The following is a 22,621-nucleotide window of genomic DNA, read 5'->3' on the forward strand; positions in this document are numbered from 1 at the left end:
AAGCATACCACTAGGAAGCAAACATAATTAATTTCTCCTAACACATATTTTAAAGTGGTAATGAAATTTATCCTGAGTACTTACTTTAATTAGTTTTGGTTTTCACTGTTTTGGATGTACCAAGTCTTTAACATACAAATTATATAGTATAATTTTTCCTTTTTAAAAGTTAGTTCCTTAAAACAATGATGGTATAACTTTTTAAAACAGGAGAGATTTTAAACCTAGAATAACTGCCTAAAAGTTTTATCATTTGTGTGTGTGCTGTCTCCAGCCATAATGAAATAGTACTCACGTCTTTTCAGTTTCTGTCCTATGATGTTCACACTAGACAGATGCTGGTCCTGGGCATCAACTGCAGTCTCATTTCCATGAGAATCTCTGCTCTAGGCACCACAGGGACTCCCTGGCCCACTGAGCCAGACATGGCTCCATGGAGAGTGTGATGTATTCTACACAACATGGAAATTTGATCTGGAACTTCTATAATGAGTCTTGTATCAGTGTGTTCCCTTGATGCTCATTTTCTTTCAGGTAATGTTATTTTAATTAGTACCAAATGCTCATATCCAATTGCTCTGCAGTGGACATTGCAACAAGTAAGTTATAATGAAAAAATAAAAGAATATAAAGACTATTTGCCAGCTCAAGAAATCTGATTTTACTAGAAACTCTAAGTTGTATCTGAAATTGATTTGGTACCCCATTTATCCCACTTTACTTTAGGTTCTGATATCATTTAAATTATGTAATCCCTTTAGTGGTCTTAATCACTAAATTCAGCCATATACGTTTGTGTGTATGCCCAAAGGGTTGTGCCTATTTTCCCTTTATCCATACTTAATGAAATGAGGCAATAGGGAAGTAAATTCTCTAGAGGTACACAACTTCAAGCATGCTACATAGGCCAGTATTGTTGGCATCCACCTGTGACTTTGAAAATGCAAAATCTCATTCTATCTTCCCACACTTATCTGCCAAACCAGATGAATCATAATCTTCATTTCAACTAGAGCCCTACATGAGTAAGGACTTCTATTTCATCTTTATACAGTGCTGCTTTTCTTAAATCCTTGTACGATAATCACACTTCGGCTTAAATAAAAGCTTACATTCACAACATAAATGCGGTAGTTGGCTAGAGAGGAAGGATGATGTAGAGGAAAAGGACTGTGCTTCTGTACCTAAGCCATAGATGGAGGTAAGAGTAACCTTCATAGAGATGAAGAGGAAATAAAATGAAAGAAAAATACATAAAATAGTAAACATACATCATTTAAAAAGGATTTTTAATGTTGATTATTAACATATAAGAACTGCTTCATTTAATTTTACAAAAATGATGATGTATACTTAATGATTATATATCATTTTTGTGGTTACTGCTTGTCTCTAGGCAATGAGACCACAGGTTTAACATCATTATTATTATTGTTGTTGTTGTTATTCTTATTTTTAGTATCCTGATTGCAGTTTCCCCACCTTCCTCTACCCCCATCTTCTCCCCCATCACACGTTCCCATACACTCCTCCATTTCTCTCCAGAAAAGGGCAGGTCTCTCATGGATATTAACCAAACGTGGAATATCAATTTGCAGTAAGACTATTTACCTCCTCTTGAATTAAGGCTGGACAAGATGACCCACTATGAAAGTTGACCCAGTATGAAGAAAAGAGTCCAAAAGCAGGCAAAGGAGTCAGAAATAGCCCCTGCTTCCACTGCTAGTAATTCAGCAATAAGACTAAGCTATACACTATAACATATGTGCAGAGGGCCTAGGTCAGTACCCTGCAGGCTTCCTGGTTGTTCGTTCAGTTTCTGAGAGTCCCTATGAGCCCAAGTTAGCTGATTCTGTGGGATTTTTTGTTGTTATCCTTTAATCTTCTGGAGCTTATAATTCTTCCTCCTCTTCTTTAGGATTCCCTGAGATCCACCTAATGTTTTTCTGTGGGTCTCTGAATCTCTTTCCTTCAGTTGCTGAATGAAGTCTCTTTGATGACAATATGACAATTGGGGTAGGCAGCAATCTATGAGTATAGCAGAATATATTAGGAATCATTTCATTGACTTTTTTTTCCTGTTATCTTTGGTGATATACATGGGACCTCATGAAACTGAAAAGCTTCTGTAAGGCAAAGGACACTTTCAATAGGACAAAATGGCAACCCAAAGAATGGAAAAAGGTCTCATTGACCCCACATCCAACAGAGGCTAATTTCCAAAATATATAAAGAACTCAAGAAACTTGACATCAACAAACCAAATAATCCAATTAAAAATGTGGCACAGATATAAATAGAGAATCCTAAACAGAGGAATCTCAAATGTTTGAGAAGCACTTAAAGAAGTGTTCAACATTGTTACCCCTCAGGGAAATGCAAATCAAAATGACTCTGAAATACCATCCTACACTTGTAAGAATGGCTAAGATTAAGAACATAAGTGACAGCTCATGCTAGAGAGGATGTGGAATAAGGGGAACACTTCACCACTGCTAGTGGGAGTACAAACTTGTACAGCCACTTTGGAAATCAATATTTCCAAATCTACCTCAAGACCCAGCTATACCACTCTTGGGCATATACCCAAAGAATGTTCAAACATACCACAAGGACAGTTGCACAGCTATGTTCTTAGCAAGCACATTCGTAATAGCTTCAACCTGGAAACAACCTAGGTGTCCCTCAGCCTAAGAATGAATGAAGAAAATGTGGTACTTTTTATATAATGGAGTGTTACTCAGATGTAAAAAAACAATGACATCATAAAATTTGCAGGCAAATGGATGAATTAAAAAAAATCATCCTGAGTGAGGTAACCCATACCCAGAAAGACAAACACATTATGTACTCACCTATAAGAGTATATTAGCTGTAAGGTAAAGGATAACCATGCTACAATCCACAGACCCAGAGAAAAAAAGTAACAAGATGGGCTCAAGGGCCAATAAATACATGGATCTTTCTGGGAAGGGTTTTTAGAATAGACATAGTGGGTGGACAGGTTAGAGGGGTTCAGATACAGGAAGAATGGAGGGAGAGACAACTGGAATCATGGGACATTTCTGGGAATAGCTAGAAACCTACTACAATGGAAACTCCCAGGAATCTATGAGGGTAACCCAGTAATAGGGGCTATGGAGCCTGAACTGGACAACTTCTGTAATCAGGCAAGATTTCTAGTGGAGGGATTGGGACACCAACACAGCCACTAAGCCTTGACCTACAATTTGACCTGTCTACAAGATATGCTGGGATAAAGGTGGCACAGAAATTGTGGGAGTGGGCAACCCATGACTGTTCCAGCCTGAGACACATACCATGAGAAGGAGCCCACCCCTGAGGGCCAGGAAGGAAACAGAGGCCAATTATATATCTTTAGAAAAACAAGGGATTATTCATTGATCACTTGTACAAAAAATTACCTAGAGAAAGTAAAATAAGCAGAAAGGAAAAATAGGTATCATGTAGACTGTGGTGCTGAGCTGTATATGGCTTTCATAACAGGCCCAAGGCCTGGCCTTCAAGATTGTCTGCTCCCCCATCCCAAAGAGGCTACATCAAGTCACTCTTGGCTTGTACCAAAAATAGTTCCCATAATGAACTTTCTGCAAGTCTTTCACCTCTCCATAATATTGTTCTCAGGGTTATGAAATTATATGTTTTTAATTAATGTTCTTAAAAAGCTTTTCTGTGTTTGGATGAGAGAGAACAGTTACTTCCTTATAATATTGTATGCAGAAACTTATTGATCATCTGGGTCTGAGAAATGTTTCCTTTCTCACAACGAGTTTTCCTCAACACAGCCAAAGATCTGCTGACTGGTCAAAATTAACAAGAGTACTTCCTGAAAATAATTTCCCAGTCAGTGTCTTTAAATACTGAATGTAAGAATAATGAACTGTTGGAGGGGATTCATGTTTGCAACATGAGCTACCAGTTGGTAATTAGGGGAACTGTATAACACCCTGGTGACACAGGCATCTTTTATTGCTGCCATTTTTGTGGATGAAAAAGGGCAACAGAGAGTAATCAGCCTTTGGCCTCAGGGAAGCTACAAAATCAGCATCAGCAAAAGCCCAAATTTTCTAAATGTCTTTTGTGATACAGCAGAACCTGGCCAGCCATAGCAGCCACCTGCTGGATATGATGAAGTTACTCAGTCTCCTTGTAACTTGGTTCTTCATTTGTTAAATGATAAAAGTAATGATATTTATTTCAAGTGGTTGTTAAGATGATTAATTATTAAATACACCCAAACACTTCAAAGTACCTGGTGTATAAATGATCAGCTGGTATTGTCTATTGTCTACATGTTTGTCTCTGTGGTGGGGATATAACAATAAAGAAAAGAATCCCTCCTCTCATATACTTTCATTCTCATTATCAACAGGACCTTCTCAGCTTATGGACATTTGTGTATGAGTCTTGTTTATGAACATACAAAAGCAGAATGCTATTGAAAGACACACACATTCTGTTTCATTTTTTTAAATTATTAGATGTAATTTTACAGTGATTGAATGTTTTCTCAATTTCTAATAAATGAGTTCTAAACAAAAAGACCATTTTTGCAATTCAGCTATAATGTGACGGAAAAGAAAACACTCTGATTCAAGTTGAGGGATGTAAACCAAATGATCTAAAATTTCATAAATGTTTGAGGAGCATCAGATAAACACATAAATAACTCCAAGGCTATTTTTTGATAGGTACTGATTTTAAATCATGGCCTGACTGTTTATATGTTGAAATAATAACCTCAAATAGCTGGTAATAGGATGCCATATCTGAGAGAAATTATTAGGTTATGCAGGTAGAGACCTCATACATGACACTTGTGCCCTTATTTAAATGATTTCAGAGAGCTGCCTTGTCCCTCTATGATGAGAGAACATGGGGAAAGGATGGCTGTCTATGAAGCAGAGAGCAAGCCCCATAATACACTCAGTCTGCAAATCCTGGACTTCTTTCTCCAAAAATTTTCCAAAACATATTCCAGTTGTTTATAAGCCATACAGTTTATAGCAATAGATTGTAACAGGCCAAGTGCACTAAGAGAAGCAAGAATACATATGTAAGAAAGAAATGCCTGGGGCAGAATATCAAGAAAAAGAGCGAAGAGGATAGAGGGGAGGGTGCAACAGATGTGTGTGGGGTGATGGGTGGAAGTTTGTATGGGAGGGCTAACGTGAGCGAAACAGGAAAAGTGATCAGGAAAGACAATAGAAGAATTCTATGGTTTAATGTTTGCCATGCAGTATTATTGGAGGCACAGTAAAGGAAAGACACTTCTTGTGGTGAGCAGAATGGAATCTTGCTAGTGGCCATGCCAGAGGAACAGCAGATGGCAATTGAAGTTCAGGTGTCTGCTCACCAGGAGGAAAATCCTTGATGGGTGAATCTCGAATAGCAAGGCCCTGAGACCACAGATTCCAGAATGTCTTTTGCTTTTGCTGTGCATTTATATATTTGCCTTTGCCATCTTTCTCTGGTATCTGGCATGGTGTGAATGGGTGTGGGGAGATCCCCACTGCCTGTAATGCAGTGTGTTTATCTCATGGAAACATCGCGTTCTACTGGGCATTTTTAACTGTGGACTATTATGATGATGATTTCTTCCTAAGCTGTACTATCTAATGGATAATAATAATGTTAGTTTAAATAGAGTTTTGACAATTAAACATATAAACAAGGAAGTGTTACACAGCTAGAACACATGAGTTTCTATGGAGGAGTCATACAGACTGTGGGTTAGGTTAATGATTAAGAAAAACAATTGAATCTCATTAGTCTAGCTAGTTTAAATTTTTCTAATCTTAATGTTGGGAGATGTGTTCACAGGTTTCTGAGTACATTATAGCTGAAACAAAGCTCTGGAAATAACTTAAAGTTATACTCAGATGTTTTTGTCAAATAGCTGTGAGGTGAAAATCCCAAGAAGACATTCTGAACATTTAGAAAGGCATGTAGTTGAATGTGGAACTCTTTAAGGTCAAGGGATAAGAACAAAGCAGCCCAATTATTATTAGCTGATGTGCCTTTCTTGCTAAGATTGGTTGATGACAAAAGGTGATGATTAATTCTTTGTACCCATTTTTGCCCTCAATCTCCTGACATAAAAAAACTATTGAGTATGTACTCTAAAGATTTAAAGTAGAGTTGACTGATAATTTTTTTCATATATAAAAGTTCAGATTTATGATTATTTTAAGATTTTCTTATAATATTACCTTTTGAGAGAATTAATAAAGTTATTGGCCTGTGTTTTTGAAATTGCAAAATTCAGCCTACCAATAAAAGAATATCTTGCTTGCTTACACACTCTTAATCTATAACAAGTTGCTTGGATGTGAACGTACGTGGGTTCTTGGGGTAATTTGTTTTTCACCTGTAACATGTAAAATGTTTAATTATGTAAGGACTGTGGAAAACATGCTGTTTCTTACTTGTGTTCATTGTAATCATTCACTTGAAAAACAGAATGTAACCACATTGTAATTTTTATATTGCCTGAAAGATTTTGCTGGGGTATATAAGCTATAAGGGGGAGAGAATAAAGAAGATTTAAAGTGAGTTAGAATGGTAACATAAAGAATGGGAAGGTGAGAAGGAAAACATCAAGAATGGGAAGGTTAGAAGGGAAACATCAAGAATGAAAGAAGGAAATCACCAGGAAAATAAAGACTAGAGAATGCAAAAGAAGAATAAAGAAAAGGTCCGAAGGAAACCATCAAGAGAGTGTGCGAGTATCTTTTTCCCTTAACCCCCTTAGATAAAAAAGTTAGTCAGCCTACTCCAAGAATTCCCTTTGAGCTGGAAGCTAGTCCTCCAGGCAGCAATGGAATCTTTCCTTGGTGTGGGTACTGACTTAACATAGCAAGCTACCCAAAGCCTTAGTACTGGGACAAAAGGGTATGTTCAATGCTCGCTTCCTTTGCTTCCCTTCTTCCATCATGGAATATCTTCTCTCAGAAAGCTGCAGCATTTAAGTACCATTTTAGAGGTATTGACTAGGCTCTTCGAATTCTGATATACCTATCCTAAAATAAACTAGGATCAGTACTTCAAACATGGAAGTACAGTTGAAATAATTCTATGATAGTTAGAGGATGGAAAAATTTGCACACACAGGTGAAGAAAAGACCTATATTGTTGTAAATAGAACATTAAGGAGATTGAGTGACTGTACAAAAGAAAAGATAAGAAATGATTGAAGGCTCTGAGGGATTGCCTAGGTGGTTGTGCTCTGAATTCTGATGGAAATGTAGACAGAAAGGCCATTTTGATAAAGTAATAGAAAAAGAGGAAGAATGTATTGGAAACTGAAGGAAAGGCCATTCTTATTATAAACTAGCAAAGAACTTGGCTGAATTATGTTCATGCTGATGGCATGTAGAAAGTAGAATTTAAGAATAGATGAATGTGAATATTTGGTGCAAGAAATATATGAGCTATAAAATTTTAGAGTTCTTTGTAGATTCTTTTAGCTACATACTTTAAATTCTTAAAAAGAAAGGATATAGAAGTAGAATTTACAATCAAAAGGGAAACAGAATTTAAAGACTTGAAGAATTTTCAGCCCAGTCATGTAGTAAAGAATGAAAAGCATTTCAGCAGATGAAACTAAGCAGGTGACCTTCTAATGGAAGATTATTATGGATAGAATGATGGCAGAAGCTACACACTGGGACAATGGATGAGTGACCCCAAAGGCAAGTAGAAGATACCAGTGCTTCGCTCCTATCTCATTAGTAGAGTGCAAGTCTATAGAAAACAAGAGACATCAAGCATCCTCAGGATACTGTGCCTCAACTGGATGCTCAGGACTATCTCAAGTCTTTTTTTTTTTGTTACATTCTGAGACTAGATCTCAAGCTTTTTCATTTCTAGAAGTAAGTTTTTGACCTGTATGAATTGCTTGGCCTCAGGTATTTGCTATAGCAGCACAAAATGGTCTAATAAAAAATTGTTGGTTTGGTATGGAATAGAGAATGTGGTCTTTTGTGACTTGAAATTTTACATCATTTTCAGGTGAAGGCTAAGATGATGGGAGCAAATACCAAGGTAATATTACTAGGCACTCATGGTTGACCCCGATTTTGGAATGGAAGATAAATAAATAAGAAAATTAAAATAAATTGAACTTTGAACATCATAATTTTCTTTTCATTTTAAGGCAGTGTTCACTTGACTTAAATGAAAATGAAATACTTTTTGGTTATAAAAAAGTAAAAAGGCTTGGGTAGTATAATTAATTCACTAGTTAGAATCAACAAAGAAATACATTCGCTTTCCAATATTTTATTATCAGCATGCAAATAAGCAGGAATGTAAATGTGTGCATGCCCAGCTACACATATACACACCACAGAGAGAAAGAGAGTGATATCTATACCTACAATCTATATCTATCTATCTATCTATCTATCTATCTATCTATCTATCTATCAATCATCTATCAGTCAGATGATTAACCTATCTATCGAGAAGTCAGTGATACCCAAGTCTCAATTTTTTTTTTAGAATTTAAAAATATCTCAAACTGCAAGGGATTGATTACCTTTATGAACCCTTATTTTATAGGTGAACAACAACAAACAGAGCAACCAGAAGATTAAGGAACTATTTCTTGCAATACACACACACACACACACACACACACACACACACACACACACACACACACATATGAGACTCAGGTTTTAACATCCATTTTCTTGAAAAGTTAAAAATTCCTTAATTTTTTATTCCTGGTACCACTACCATCTCTTAAGTTTTCTCTATGACCCATAAAGATCCACTTCCATGACCTCTCTGTGATCCAGCAGACTGCATCTATTGTTTAGAAAGGGCATTTTTCACTTCACAATTATACCCATTAATAGTGTAGTATTTCCGAACAATTTTATCAACTGTGTCATGATCATCAAAAATTACAAAAGCAAATCCTTCTTTTTTCCACTTTGCCTGTCTTTCATAACTTCTATGGTTTCAATCTTGCCATACTTTTCAAAGTAGACTCTCAGATTACATTCTTCTGTATCTTCTTTAATACCACCAACAAAAATTTTCTTCACTGTAAAATGGGCACCAGGCTTTCCAGAATCCTCTCTATAAAACAGCTCTCTTTGGTTCCACCACATGCCCGTCAACCTTGTGTGGTCAAGCACGCATTGCAACATCCACCTCTTCAATTCAAGATTAGGTCATAAAACCAAAACCCCTGCAACATTTTATTAGGGATCTCTCATTACCACACAGTCGGTAAGTGTGCCTACTTTTTCAAAATGTTCTCTTAAGCTATCATCTGTGGTTTCAAGCTCAGACCATCAATAAACAGCAACTGTTCTGGATCCTTTGGATCATGGCCTTCCTCCACCGGGTGACGGCAATGGCCCGAGTCAGGCAGGGGGCACATTTTGACATACATTAATGTAATGAAGGTTATTCATGAAATAAAATTAGTTAAATTATGAGATTCAATTCAATCTTTGAACCTAGATACCAATGCTTCCTTTTGATAAGTCACAATCTGTGAGCAAGGATTCTGATAACAACCATGTGTTGTTTGGCTTCAGGTATTTGTGGATACTTTTCATTCTAAGCAGACTAACTTCATTCTTATTTATAGAAGAATGCAAGTAAAATAAACAGAACTTGTCAGAACAGCCCAAATCCCTCATAGAATGGTGGAGATATTGCTTCTGTATTGTCCAAAATAGGCGCCAATACAGATCATCAACCATTTTTTAAAAACTTTTATTCTTCTCTCATACATTACAGCACCTCTCCCATGCCTCCGACTTCACTCACTCTCTCCCCTGTGCCCCGGATTAACTCCTCCTCTGTTTCCTTTTAATAAAAGAACAGGCCTCCCAGAGTTATCCACCAAGCATGAACTAACAAGATGCAGTAAGACTTGGTATATACCCTCATATCATGACTGGTTGTGGCAACCCAGTAGAGGAAAAGGGTCCCAAGCAGAGGCAAAAGAGTTGGAGACACCCTCTACAACTTTGAGTGAAAGACAATGCATGGTCTAAATGTCATAGCACTGGTACTGGTACCAAAACTCAAAGAAAACCTGATTGTTAACAAAAGAGCCATGGATGTGTTTTTCCAACAGTTCATTGATCACTTTGGTACTTTATCCAATAGTTTGTGTTGCAACCGATCATCCAAATAAACTTTACTTCTGGTTCTTCCCATCCATTTTGTTTTAAAGGCTTAAATCTGAACTTCTTTTTATGACTCTAAACTTGGGCCCACTAAAAGAGAACTAGAAGAGAGTGTTTCTAATTATTTTTTCCAGCCACTCATCTGATGCCACTAAACTCTTGAATGAAAGATCTACTGGAACTATCTAAGGAAGCCCACCTTCTTGGTTTGCAGAGATTTCTCTATGACAAGTTATTTACACTGCAGAGATTGCCTTGATCATCATGAATTTGATTGACATCTGCCTCCACAGTCCTGCTCACATTCTCAGTTCTCATAGAAACCATTTTACGTAATCATTTGCACACAAATGATTACTTCAAGTGCATCTTTTGGTCAGATAATTACTAATGACTAATATTAAAACTACTTAGGGCCCATGCATATGTCTATTCATATGTATGTATATTTACTACAATCCTTTCTCTTTTATCCCTCTGTCCAAGTTTCTCTGTCATTTTACCAATAACCAAAATTCATCTTATATATCATCTTATATATCTCACTTACATGCATAATTGCACACAAGTGCATACAAATGGGAGAATGCTTATGCTTCTCTGTGTGTGGGTTTACTAAATGGTATTTATGCTACCACTGATGAAAAAATGTAATTTTAGTGAATTCTACTGTAAGCTTTCCCAGTTAGTATTTATAAAATTATTTTCTCAAGAGGAAAAACTGTATTATAAATACAGGTATGTAAAATGTAATTTTAGAATGTGAAGTCATAATAGAGAAAAATGTAATACTGTCACTCATTTTGTGCTTTATTTGCAAGGTTGTGACATTTTAACATCTTCAATGGTTTGGCTGCATGTTTGTATGTATGGAAAGAACAGCATTTTACTTGTTCATGCCCATCTCTTCTGCTCTTGTTCTGGTATTCTGCATTGTACTATAGGCTAAGAATATTTTTCCTCAGACTAACCTAGCTTTTTTTAATACTTATTTGGCATTTTTACCTTTAGGTCTGCTTATAATTAATATTTACAACCACCAGAAAGTTGGTACATTTATTACCATTTTGGCAAATGTGACTTTAAATAAAGAAAAGAGATATATTGACATTTTTTCCTAGCCAGAAGCATAATAAGAGACATAATCAGAACATAACTTAGAAATCTTTGGCTCCAACTGCATATTTAATCTACTATCAATGAAGTCTGGGTCAATAGCATATTTTATAAAACAAACACCTTTTTAAAAAAATTATATTTCCCAACTTCAAAGTAAAACTTAGTAAGGCACATTAAAAGTCAATATAGATATCATGTTAATTTCTATAACTTAGAATCAGTGGTTTTCAGATTATTTAATTAGATAAATATGCTTCTTTGTTTTACTGATTATGCCTTTTGTTCATTGGAAACATTGTAGGTTATAGCCAACCTAAAATCTGTAAGGCAAATGACCTTAAAATGAGCCAGTGATTTTTCTGTGTGTAGAATATAACACAGAATACAGAATACTTTCCTGAAACAGAAATGTTTCAGATTTGAAAAATTTATTTTATATATGCATGCATGTTGCCTTTTGCATAGGCAGGCATTGTAGGTACATGAAGATATGTTTCAAATACTGGGACACACACACACACACACACACACACACACACACACACACACACACACACACATCTTTGTACATGCTGCAGGTTGTAACCTTTGCAAAGCTAGCCCATAGATATGAAGTGTCTTTTCCTTGATTCAGACTACATTTGCTCAGTAGTAGAATGGGTTCCATTTTTCCTTCTACCCTGTATTTCTTTAGGGAAGACTTGAATGTGTTTACGATTTGCCCCCCTCAGACATAGAAAATGACAAACCACAATATGCTGCTTTGGGGTTCCAGTGGACAACACTGGAGGGTCAGCAAATGCAGGGAAATCCTTTATTTCCCAAAGACCAGAACTCCAATTCATGTCATGAGCTTCCTTTAAGCAAGGAAGACCAAATGTTTATCATGGAAGATGATATTAAAAAGGTGAACATGTAAAGCCCAGAGGAACCCTGACAGAAGTCATTGTCTCTTCTTTGGATCCAAGAAAATCCATTTTCTACCTTTCTTGAATCACCTGTATCTACTGTTTCCCTTCCTGTTATGAATTAAGAGCTTAAGTTGCAACCACTGGGGTGGTCTTTGAGTTTTATACATCCTGCGTCTCTTATACAAAGATGTGCACTAATAATTATGTATGCCTTTTCTCCTGAAAATTTGCGGTCAGTTACTTCAGCAGATCAAATGTAAACAAGAGCGGGCAAGTTTAAACATCTCTTTATTTCTGATAAATTCTAGAAGTCTCAATCATATTTTTCTGTCGTAAACTCAGGCTAATATATGCAAATTTTACCTTAACTAAAATAATAATTCTGTCTTCAATAATATTTTCAAAGTATTATAATACTAGTTCAAGGAATGTATCAGAAATGACCATGCAATAGCTATGCCAAAATGTCATAATGGTAAATAATTGGGAGAAGGGATAGCACAAAGAAGAATTTCAAATTTAATATAGGATGTTTATGACTTGGGAAACTATAATAAACGAGAATAATTCAAAATAACAAAGTAGAAATTAGATTGATTTTGCTAGCTTTTTTACAAAATAAAACAGCTGACCTGAATATAAAGACAACATTTAATTCATTTATTCTTTAAATCACTCTTTCCAAATTATAGTGGACTGTGACATTAAACTCATTGGCAAAATATTTGCACTGCCCGTTCACCTACGTCAGAGGAATTCAGTCTTGCTGTTCCTTCTCGGCAGGATTTTAGGTAATGTAGAACACAGAAACTCTAAGTTGAAGATGTTATCAATTATCGCTATATTATAAGCCTCCCTAGAGTAGGCCCTGAAAAACATGAGCATCTGGTACTTTCTACTTTAATGTGGCATAAAACAAAATAAACTAATGAAGAAATTATGAGCACAATGGGACGTTAGAGAGGAGTCAAAGATACAGTGATGATGGAGTTAGGAAAAAAAACCAAATTTCAATCTAAACTACAATAACAATATATAACGTAAACACATATGCATATATGCATGTAAATTCAGAGTTCTAGGAAGTGGTAAATGAGACCTACTTTTTCATAGTACTTGATCTCATAGTCCAGGACAGCTCCATTGGAAATAGCAGGTGCTTGCCACGATAGGGCCAGGCTGTTTTGGGATGCCCAGTCCTTTCTCACCATACCTATCAGAGAAGGTGCTATAAGGAAAGGAAAAAAAAAATAATTGATTAGTAGGGATAATTTTAAGTCTGTGAATATATGCTATGTCGCTTCCAAAGAAAATACCTTATTTTGTGTAGAGGATACCAACTGCCAATGCCAAATTAATAAAATAGGCTCAGAGTATATTCCACTCAATCAAATAAGGGGCTCAATTACTTAGAAACACCATGAAGAAATAGAGGAAACACTCAGATATTTCAAGATGAAAGCCAGAGCTCATTTGCCTCTGGTTTTGACAAGGAGGATGTTTTTCCTCAAACTTGGTTTGGTTTTGGGTTTTAACCAGAAAGCTAGTGTGCTTGTCTCCTGTGTTTCATATAATCTAGGTAACAAGCTGTGTGATTACAAGAGCTTATGGAAGCTTTTCTTCTTAAGAGAGCCGAGTAAAAGAAATCCAGTGCCAAAATACTGAGTGTTAATTTTATGACATAATTTCCCAGAAGTTATTTAAAGTGACTTAAAAGGAAACGGTTCAATTTAAGAAGTCACAAGCAAAGACCCACAGACATTATTTTACCAATGAGTTTGTTGGTCAGAGTATGGCATTCTTTTCAGATATTATTGTGTATGTGGAAGTAGAGTGAGACAATAACTCTATTGCTAATACTGAGAAGTAGGATACCACAACGTCCCTGGGAAAAGGGAGGTATGAGATCAATGAAGGTAAATAAGAATTCAAATCAAAAAGATCTTTGGAAATTGTGCCACTCTCGCACCTCATTCTCAGAAATCTATTTAATGTGTTAATAATAGGTGATACAAGATTTTAAAATTTACTCATGGTGATATTTTAAACTTCTTAGAAAAACTCATTTTAATATTTTATTTCTATATGTTGTCTTTGCATCATAAGAAAAAGTCTTTTTTTAAAAAAATTTTTATGAGACTGACAGTTTTGATCCAGAGGAAATAAAAACTAGAACATATATTTAAAATTCTGGTTGTTAGGAGAAAATTAAGATTGGACTAAAATATGTTGGCAAAAATGACATATGATTACAAAAATTACTAATTTTATATTAAATAAAGATAGTAATAGATAACGTAGAAAATAAGATAAGGCACTCGGGAATTATTCATTATTTAATCTAAGATACATTCACTAATAGTGATGATCCTCATGGGAAACTGTACTAATGTTCTTACATTATAGTTTATAATGTATCAGATGGTCATTTATATATAAAATATAAATTCAAAGCAATTCATAAAAACTTGAACAATACAGTTTTGAATATACCTTTCATGTATACATGAATTAATCTATGGTCAATTTTCAGCATAATATAGCGTCATGATGCAGTTAATACTGCAGTATATTACATGTTGCTCTTAACCATATAATGGTGGTAAAACAAACTTTCAATTGTGGTAACAACACAGTGGAAGGGCTACCGAGCAAAATACACATACCATTTTTCTATTCTAATTTTCAGTTACAAATTAGTTGTATATTATTTTAATTTTTAAAGTCTCATGTCACACTTCTATAAAGCAAACATTCCAAAATTCCTTAATTACATAAACTTATTACTTTAAAGTCCACTTTATGGGTTGGGGGATGGCTCAGCTGATAGAGCACTTGCCTTGTAAGTACAAAGGGTTCAGTTTGATTCCCAGAACCATATTGTTTTAAGAAAGAGCCAGGTAAAATGCTGTAAGCTTTAACCCCACTGCTGGGCATGTAGAGACAGGGGGGACCCAGAAGATTACTAGCCAATCAGCCTAGATGGGAAGCTCTGGACCTATAGGATCTATAGGAGATGCTGTCTCCGAGGAGGTGGACAGTTATTCTGATATGGCACCCAAGGATGTCTTCTGGCCTCTGCATTTGTCTGTAATAATTACTAAGTACTTGATTATGTTGGTATTTATCAATATTTTTCTTTCTTTCTTTTTGTTCTTTTTTTTTTTCGAGACAGCGTTTCTCTGTGTAGCTTTGGTGCGTTTCCAGGAACTCACTTTGTATCCCAGGCTGGCCCCAACTAACTGAGATCTGCCTGCTTCTGCCTCCCGCGGGCTGTGATTACAGGCCTGAGCCACGACCGCCCGGCTATATTTATCAATTTGTTTTTCAGTGTTGGACATGTAAATTTCTAATACCACGCTCTCAGAATACTCATATTTATGAAAATCATTTTGACATCATGAACTTCCTATTGTGTGGGATTCTTACTTATTTTCCTCATAGGCTTTGGATGGGTGTCCTTAAGTGATCTTACCACAGCCACCTGAGCAGCTGGAAGTACAGGTGCAGCTCCAGGATCCTGCTGGTTAATTTTTTTCATTGAGAAAAATTGCTTCACATGATTTGAACTTTCTGAACCATGTTGTGAATTAGCATACTGCCTTTGAAAATAGCTGCATCCGTACACCTTAGGTGCCTGTTATAAACAGTTAATGAACTGAAGCAGAGGATGTGAGAAACTACTTGCAGCTTGCTACACCCCTAATGCTGCATTTTATGTCTTTACAAAAGTCAGCATTGTACCAGATTTCATTGTAAAACCTAGCTGCGATATACAAAGCTTCAATCATTTGTTTTGAACACACTTAATGAATTTATTATTGATGACCAAGGTTATATGACATCTTCAACTAGCAGGTAACAGTGATAACCGTGTCTTAATTGTAATAGTGAACACAGAACAGAAATATACGCCATATATATTTCTACCCCTCAAGAAAATTGATGTTGTGATACAGAAGGACAACTCCTGATCTAAAAAAAAAAATCAGATCTTGGAATGAGCAGGCAGAGAAATGTTTTCTGGAACTTGTCACACCAGAGACTGTCAGAGCCACCTAAAGACTCAAGTGGTGCTTCCTGAGAGAGAATTATGTCTTCAAGAAAGTTTTCTGGAAAATTTTATTTCTGGTGTAACTCCTTGCTTAAAACTTCAAACTGTTAGCTTCAACCTTCAAAAATGATTATTGAATGGGTCACTGTTGCCGCTCTAGCTGTTGATGTGAATCTGGGAGAGTGGAGCCTAAAAATGAGGTATACTAAAGTCCCATGTAGTAACCAACTTCATTCAGAGCATCAGACAATTTTTACTCTGAGGGTTAAGAAGAATCACATAAATAAGGTGTTCAATCATAAGAAGAAGCCACACATGGCAAAAACATGTTTTTTTCCAAGGAGGCATATGCATGCAAAATTCTATGTTCTTGAAGAAACTGAAGTCACAAGACTCTTATCTTGTTTTCTCATAGGCACTCAGAATTCCCCTCACATGACTCCATTCTGGGACTATGCTCGGACAGATTACCATGTTCTTGAAAGTGTTTTTAATACAAAACCTTCTGGTTACTACATTTACTAAATATCAAACAGTTTATTAAGTACTATGTAACAATTTTGAAGAAATTATATAGTAGAATTAGCTAACAAAGGAGCTTATTCACAAATACATGAACACTATTTGCTTCAGTTTATGCAGAGACAGTTAAATAAATATTTTAGGTTATATATTTGCCCATAATTAGGAGTTCATCATTTTTTGCTGAGATAGTTACTTGTAAACATGTAAATTGTCTTATCCAGATCTCATTCCTTTATTGGATGTAGAACGCTTCCATCTTTAAGATAACTGACTGAAGCTCAGAGGACTTTTGTAATTGTGTAATGATATTTCAAGGTAAATTTCAATATTAAGTAAGATGTCAAGTATGAATTTATAAATTAAAATTGTTGCTGTGAGTTTCTCTTAACATCCACTCTAATTTAGTGTAATATATTCAAAAGTAAAATCAATGTTCAAAATCACAAGCAAAGGGTGAAAAAATATCACAAATAACCTTATTGCCTTTCAATGTTACTTTCAAAACCTGCAACTCAAAACCACACAATGGATAATTACAAATACATGTTATACTAAGAATTTTATCAAGATTTATGATATATATCATGTTATAGTTTACATATATATGTTTGTTTGTTAATTCTAAAATATAGTTTTAATTTGAAGGCATGTTTTTTTTAATTATAGTGAATATTGTTAATTCTCATTCATCTATTTATCATACTGCTGATAGTGCTAATATTTATTTAGATGCATATACGTGAGCTTGCTTGTATGTGTTGTGTGTGTTTATATGTGTATGTGTATATGTGTGTGTTGTTTGTGTGTTTGAATGTATGAATGGGTATGCATATATATGGGTGTGTATATGTATAATAGGTGAATGTTTATGTAAGAAAAAGAGAGATCAGCACATTCTTATATATGTTTGTGACAATGTGAATTCTAAATAATTTTTGAATAGATCTTATATGTTATTTACAATTTTTCATTAATGTAGGAAGTGTATAACTATATACTTCTTGCTATGCCAGTTGAATAAACAAGTAGACAGCTTTATCAGCACTCCATTTCTTTTAGGAAATATCTAATTGTAAGACATTTTTCATATGGAGTTGGCGTCTTCGCAAGACTTCCACTTTGGTTTCAGCTTGGACCTCACAATCACTTATCACCTTTTCTAGCCTGATATTCTGTCCTCTTTCATGCTCCTTCTCTTTCTATTCCCCATCCTACCTGCCTCTTTCTTCATTTATTTGTGGGTGCTCTTTTATTTCTCTTTATCTGATCCACTCTTCCTTTCAATACTTTCAGGAAATACTTAAAGAAGTTACAAGAAAAGTTTAAAAAAGCATAACCAACAATACAATGAAATTTCAACAAACAGCATAGACCAGGACATACTCATTGACAGAGAATTTTGAAGCTTTATAATCCTTCTTTCTCATTTCTAGGGAACCAATATACATCACTGCAAAGCACAAACTTGTGCTGATTGTGCTGATGTTTTTTCCAGTGTGTGTTCAGCAGAGACATCATGATCAGTACTGTCTTAACAATGGAACTATGCTGATGTGGTATAGATTTATCATGGGCAAATTGATGCACACATAGCTATCTACATAACCGCCCCCCTCTCTCTTTCTCTCTCTCTTTCTCTCTCTCAAATTTGAGACACCATTCTTGAAAGTCTGTGTCTTTTTTGGAAATAGTTATTTAACGGCTTGTGCTTTAAAGATAATGAATCCCCATGATCTTCATAATATTTGCCTGGTGTGATTTTGCTTTGATGTACTTTTCTTTGTAACCAAATTTTAATGATTATATATATTGTTATATTCTTTCCCCATGTGGCTGAAATCTGGTTATGTGTTTGAAATATACACATGAGACACACATGAAGGGAAGTTGGCACTTTATTTTATGCTCTCCCTTGTTTATTTCTATTTTTATGTCCAAGAATAACACTGCAGTATGCTAAACCAAATGGTGGATGCACTAAACAGGATAATGACTCCCACATAACACATTACAATCCCTAGAGCCTGGAAACATTCTGGAAAAATGGGGCTTTGAAGATCAGGATTTTGAGATGGGGAGGATTTAGCATGATACTCCAGGTGTGCCCAGTATTCACAAAGAAATTCATAAGAGAGGAGCACAAGGGTCAGAGGCCAAGGCCAGAAGCTTGTCAAAACGAGTGGCCAGAAGGCCCAGACCACCTGACATCTAGATTTTAGCCCTGGAAGACTTTCTTGTATTTCTAACATCCAGAACTGAGGAACTGTGAATATATATTGTTTTAAGACACTAAGTTGTGATGATCTGTAGTTGTAGTAAAAACAGGGAATTTATAAGCAAATACAACAATATAGTACAATAAATTTTACCAATTCAATGATTAATATATCCTTAAAGATCTTATTTTAAATATAGTTCTCATAATAAAAATTGGGTAAGTTTTAAGAGAAAAGTCATATTGAACAGCAGTTAAAAGATATCTTTAGCCGGGCAGTGGTGGTGCACGCCTTTAATCCCAGCACTCGGGAGGCAGAGGCAGGCGGATCTCTGTGAGTTCGAGGCCAGCCTGTTCTACAGTGCGAGATCCAGGAAAGGCGCAGAGCTACACAGAGAAACCCTGTCTCGGAAAAAAAAAAAAAAAAAAAAAAGATATCTTTAAAGCTATGTCTTCATCATTTTCTTTTAAAAAAATTTATTGATTTTACATCCTGATCATAGTTTCCCCTCCTTTCTCTTCTCCCAGTCCCCCTCCCCTTGCCTGTCTACATCCCAAATCCATTCCTCTTCCTTTTCTATTCAGAAAAGGGCAGGACTCCCATGGATATCAACAGAACATGGCATGTCAAGCTGCAGTAAGACTAAGCACCTAGCCTCATATTAAGGCTGGACAAGGCAACCCAGTATGAGTAGGTTCCTAAATGCCACAAAAAGAGGCAATGACAGCCCCTGCTCCCACTTTTAGGTGTCCCAGAAGAAGACCAAGATACACAACTGTCACGTATATGGAGAGGGCCTAGGTCAGTCTGATGTAGGCTCCCTGGTTGTCAGTTCAGTCTCTGTGAGTGCCTATGGGCCCAGGTTGGTTGATTCTGTTGGTTTTCTTGTGATATCCTTGACCCCTCCATGTTTTTTCAATCATTTTCTAAGAGTTTTCAGTCTGTTTCTTTTTTTAAAAAATTGGGATACTTTACATAGGTTTGTATTACTCTCTTCTCTGCTTTTTGTACCATATTTTCTTCATATCTCCATAAGTTAATTTTAAATTTTTCCTAATGTTAATTATGTTAGGATTTTTTAAAAAAATAAAAGCCTTTATCTTTAAATTTCCAGCATTTCCCCCCCCTGGAAATATGAGCATCAGATGACATGAAGATTGCCTACAATTAAGTATTGTGTCTTGCAATACCATGGTGACATTGGGTGGTGATTTGGCATTAATGAGAAATGTGTGAAGATACTTTCACAGAGCACACAGAAGTCAGTGTGAAAAAAATCCCTTTATTATCAATAAATCATAATAGTAATATTTAATTTTGTAAGCCATGAATTATCCTTAAAGTTCTTTTCAGCACATTCTGCATGTTTTTAATTTCTCTTTCATTGGCTCTGGGACTGGCTGATTTAATGAAGTTTGACTTTACATCGCTCTTTTCAATAATTTTCACCACACACGTCTACCACTTCTTCAGATTCAGGGGCATTTGAGAAAGTGTTTATATGACAGATACTGTAAAGAAAACAGTTTCTTTGATATATAAGAAACAAAGGTATCTTCAAATTGGACCAGTCAGAGATGCTAGTGACCTTCTTTCTCACTGTCACCTTCCAAGGGAAGAACTTTTTTAGGAATTTAGCTTAGCTAGCTCCCAAAGCCGAGAAACTGGCCAGCCCAAAGAGAAAAATCAAGAAATTCAATCTTCCCAGATTCAAAAGAAAAAAATCCTTTGCCTATAATTTCTCATTATAGTAAAACCCAAACTACTGATTTTTATTCTTTTTTGAATATTAAAAGAAAATTAAATTGTATGTGTATGTGTGTTTTGCCTGCATGTATGTCTGTGTACCACATGCATTCCTGGTACCCTCAGATGCCAGAAGAGGACACAGGGAACCCTGCACTGGAGTTATGAATAGTTGTAACCTATCACGTGGGTCCTGGGAATCAAACTTGGGTCCTCTGGAAGAGCAGACAGTGCTGATAAGTGCTGAGCCATCTCTCCTTCCATTCTATTCTTTTCCTTTTTTCTTTTGGTGGAATTGTTACTTTAATGTTGTATAATTATATATTACATGTGAAATTATAATGAAATATAAATTTGTGAGCATTTTACTTATCTTCAAACATGTTTTATTACTTGTGGAGCTCAATTGACTCTCCAACAAATTTTTCCTTTTGTTCCTGGTATAGAAAATAATGAGCTAGCCGGGCGGTGGTGGCGCACGCCTTTAATCCCAGCACTCGGGAGGCAGAGCCAGGCGGATCTCTGTGAGTTCGAGGCCAGTCTGGGCTACCAAGTGAGTTCCAGGAAAGGCGCAAAGCTACACAGAGAAACCCTGTCTCGAAAAACCAAAAAAAAAAAAAAAAAAAAAAAAAAAAAAAGAAAATAATGAGCTAATTTAAATGTTATCAAACTGGGGGAAATTCTACTAACACGATGAAAAAGTGCCTTAGATAGAATTTTCAAAAAGGGGACAGCTAAACAGGTTTTTTTTTTTTTTAAAAAAATGGAAGTTTAAAGTATTGTAGTATGATGAGTGTACAGTTACACATATGAATTTTATTACTGCAATGGTGTTTGGGGGATAAGTTTAGAGCTTTTAAAGAAACCCACATAATGCATTTCTTTAATCTTAGACATCTAAAGTAAATCTGTACATTTATATGATGATTTATGGGCATGGAGAAGCAAGTGTGTTATGTAAAGGGACGAAAAAGTTATAAAATAGCATGTGGTATTAATTAAAAAATACTAGGTTCCTCCAAATTGACTGTGTGGTGATATCTATATACATGGGATGAGTTACCATCAAACTGTTTCTAGTGACTCAACATCACCATCCAGTAAAACCTCAGGCGACAAAGTCTACAACAAAACATAAACCAGTCTTCAATCTAGTAAACATTTTAAGTTATATTAATATATTTAAAAATAAATATCTTATTCCAAGGAACTTAAATCTTGTCCTAGCTCTGAATTAATTATCGAAGTTATTTCTAAAATATAATTCAAAATGTCAATATGTTTAAAACCTTATACAAAAGAAAATGCATTTGTAAACGGCATCCATAAATGAGTGACTCAATGCAGAAGAGTCATCAGCTGTTTAGTCTGGCCTTGTACAGACATTCTTCAATTTATATAATAATACAAGATTGCAGCAAAAGCTAGCTACAAAAGCCACGGACTTTCAAAGTAGTTTAAGTGAAGAAGCTTTATGAAAATTAGACTTGTAAGTGCTATGGATTTGCTTCCCGTGTATCTCAAGAAATAAAAAATCCTTTCCTGTTGCACTCCTAAGGTGCACAAACAGACAAGAAAATTAGAGTCATCTTTCGGCACTAGAAAACAACCCACGGATGTGTCCTTGGGCTTTTTAGAAGAGTTCGCATTTAAAAGACTCCATTCATACTATGAAATAAAATAGCAGCAATTACCATTTTCCCCTTAAGATAGAAGACCAGACCAGCTTAAGTCTTCTTTGATCACTTCGGATAGAATCGATCTTGTACATCTGAGCTCCTAAAACACTTGCTCACTGTTCCTCTGACACCTAGAAATTGACTGCCATCATCTGAAGAGGCCGCACATACTCCTTTACAGAACACACAT

General features: G+C 35.6%; 1 protein-coding gene across 3 annotated transcripts in view; it reads right to left on the reverse strand.

The window, feature by feature from the left end:
• Epha6 (EPH receptor A6) overlaps positions 1 to 22,621 on the reverse strand; it is a 935,524-nt gene that overhangs the window by 390,262 nt on the left and 522,641 nt on the right. For all 3 annotated transcript variants that reach the window (XR_008218857.1, XM_052740946.1, XM_052740947.1), the window contains one exon: positions 13,315 to 13,439. Coding sequence is in view for 2 of the 3 variants with exons in the window: in XM_052740946.1 (XP_052596906.1) it covers positions 13,315 to 13,439 (125 nt within the window). In the remaining variant the exon portion in view is untranslated. The remainder of the gene's footprint in view (positions 1 to 13,314; positions 13,440 to 22,621) is intronic.

This window comes from Peromyscus californicus, unplaced genomic scaffold (assembly GCF_007827085.1).
Source record: "Peromyscus californicus insignis strain IS unplaced genomic scaffold, ASM782708v3 Scaffold_16__1_contigs__length_79575227, whole genome shotgun sequence".
Classification (NCBI taxonomy): Eukaryota; Metazoa; Chordata; class Mammalia; order Rodentia; family Cricetidae; genus Peromyscus; species Peromyscus californicus.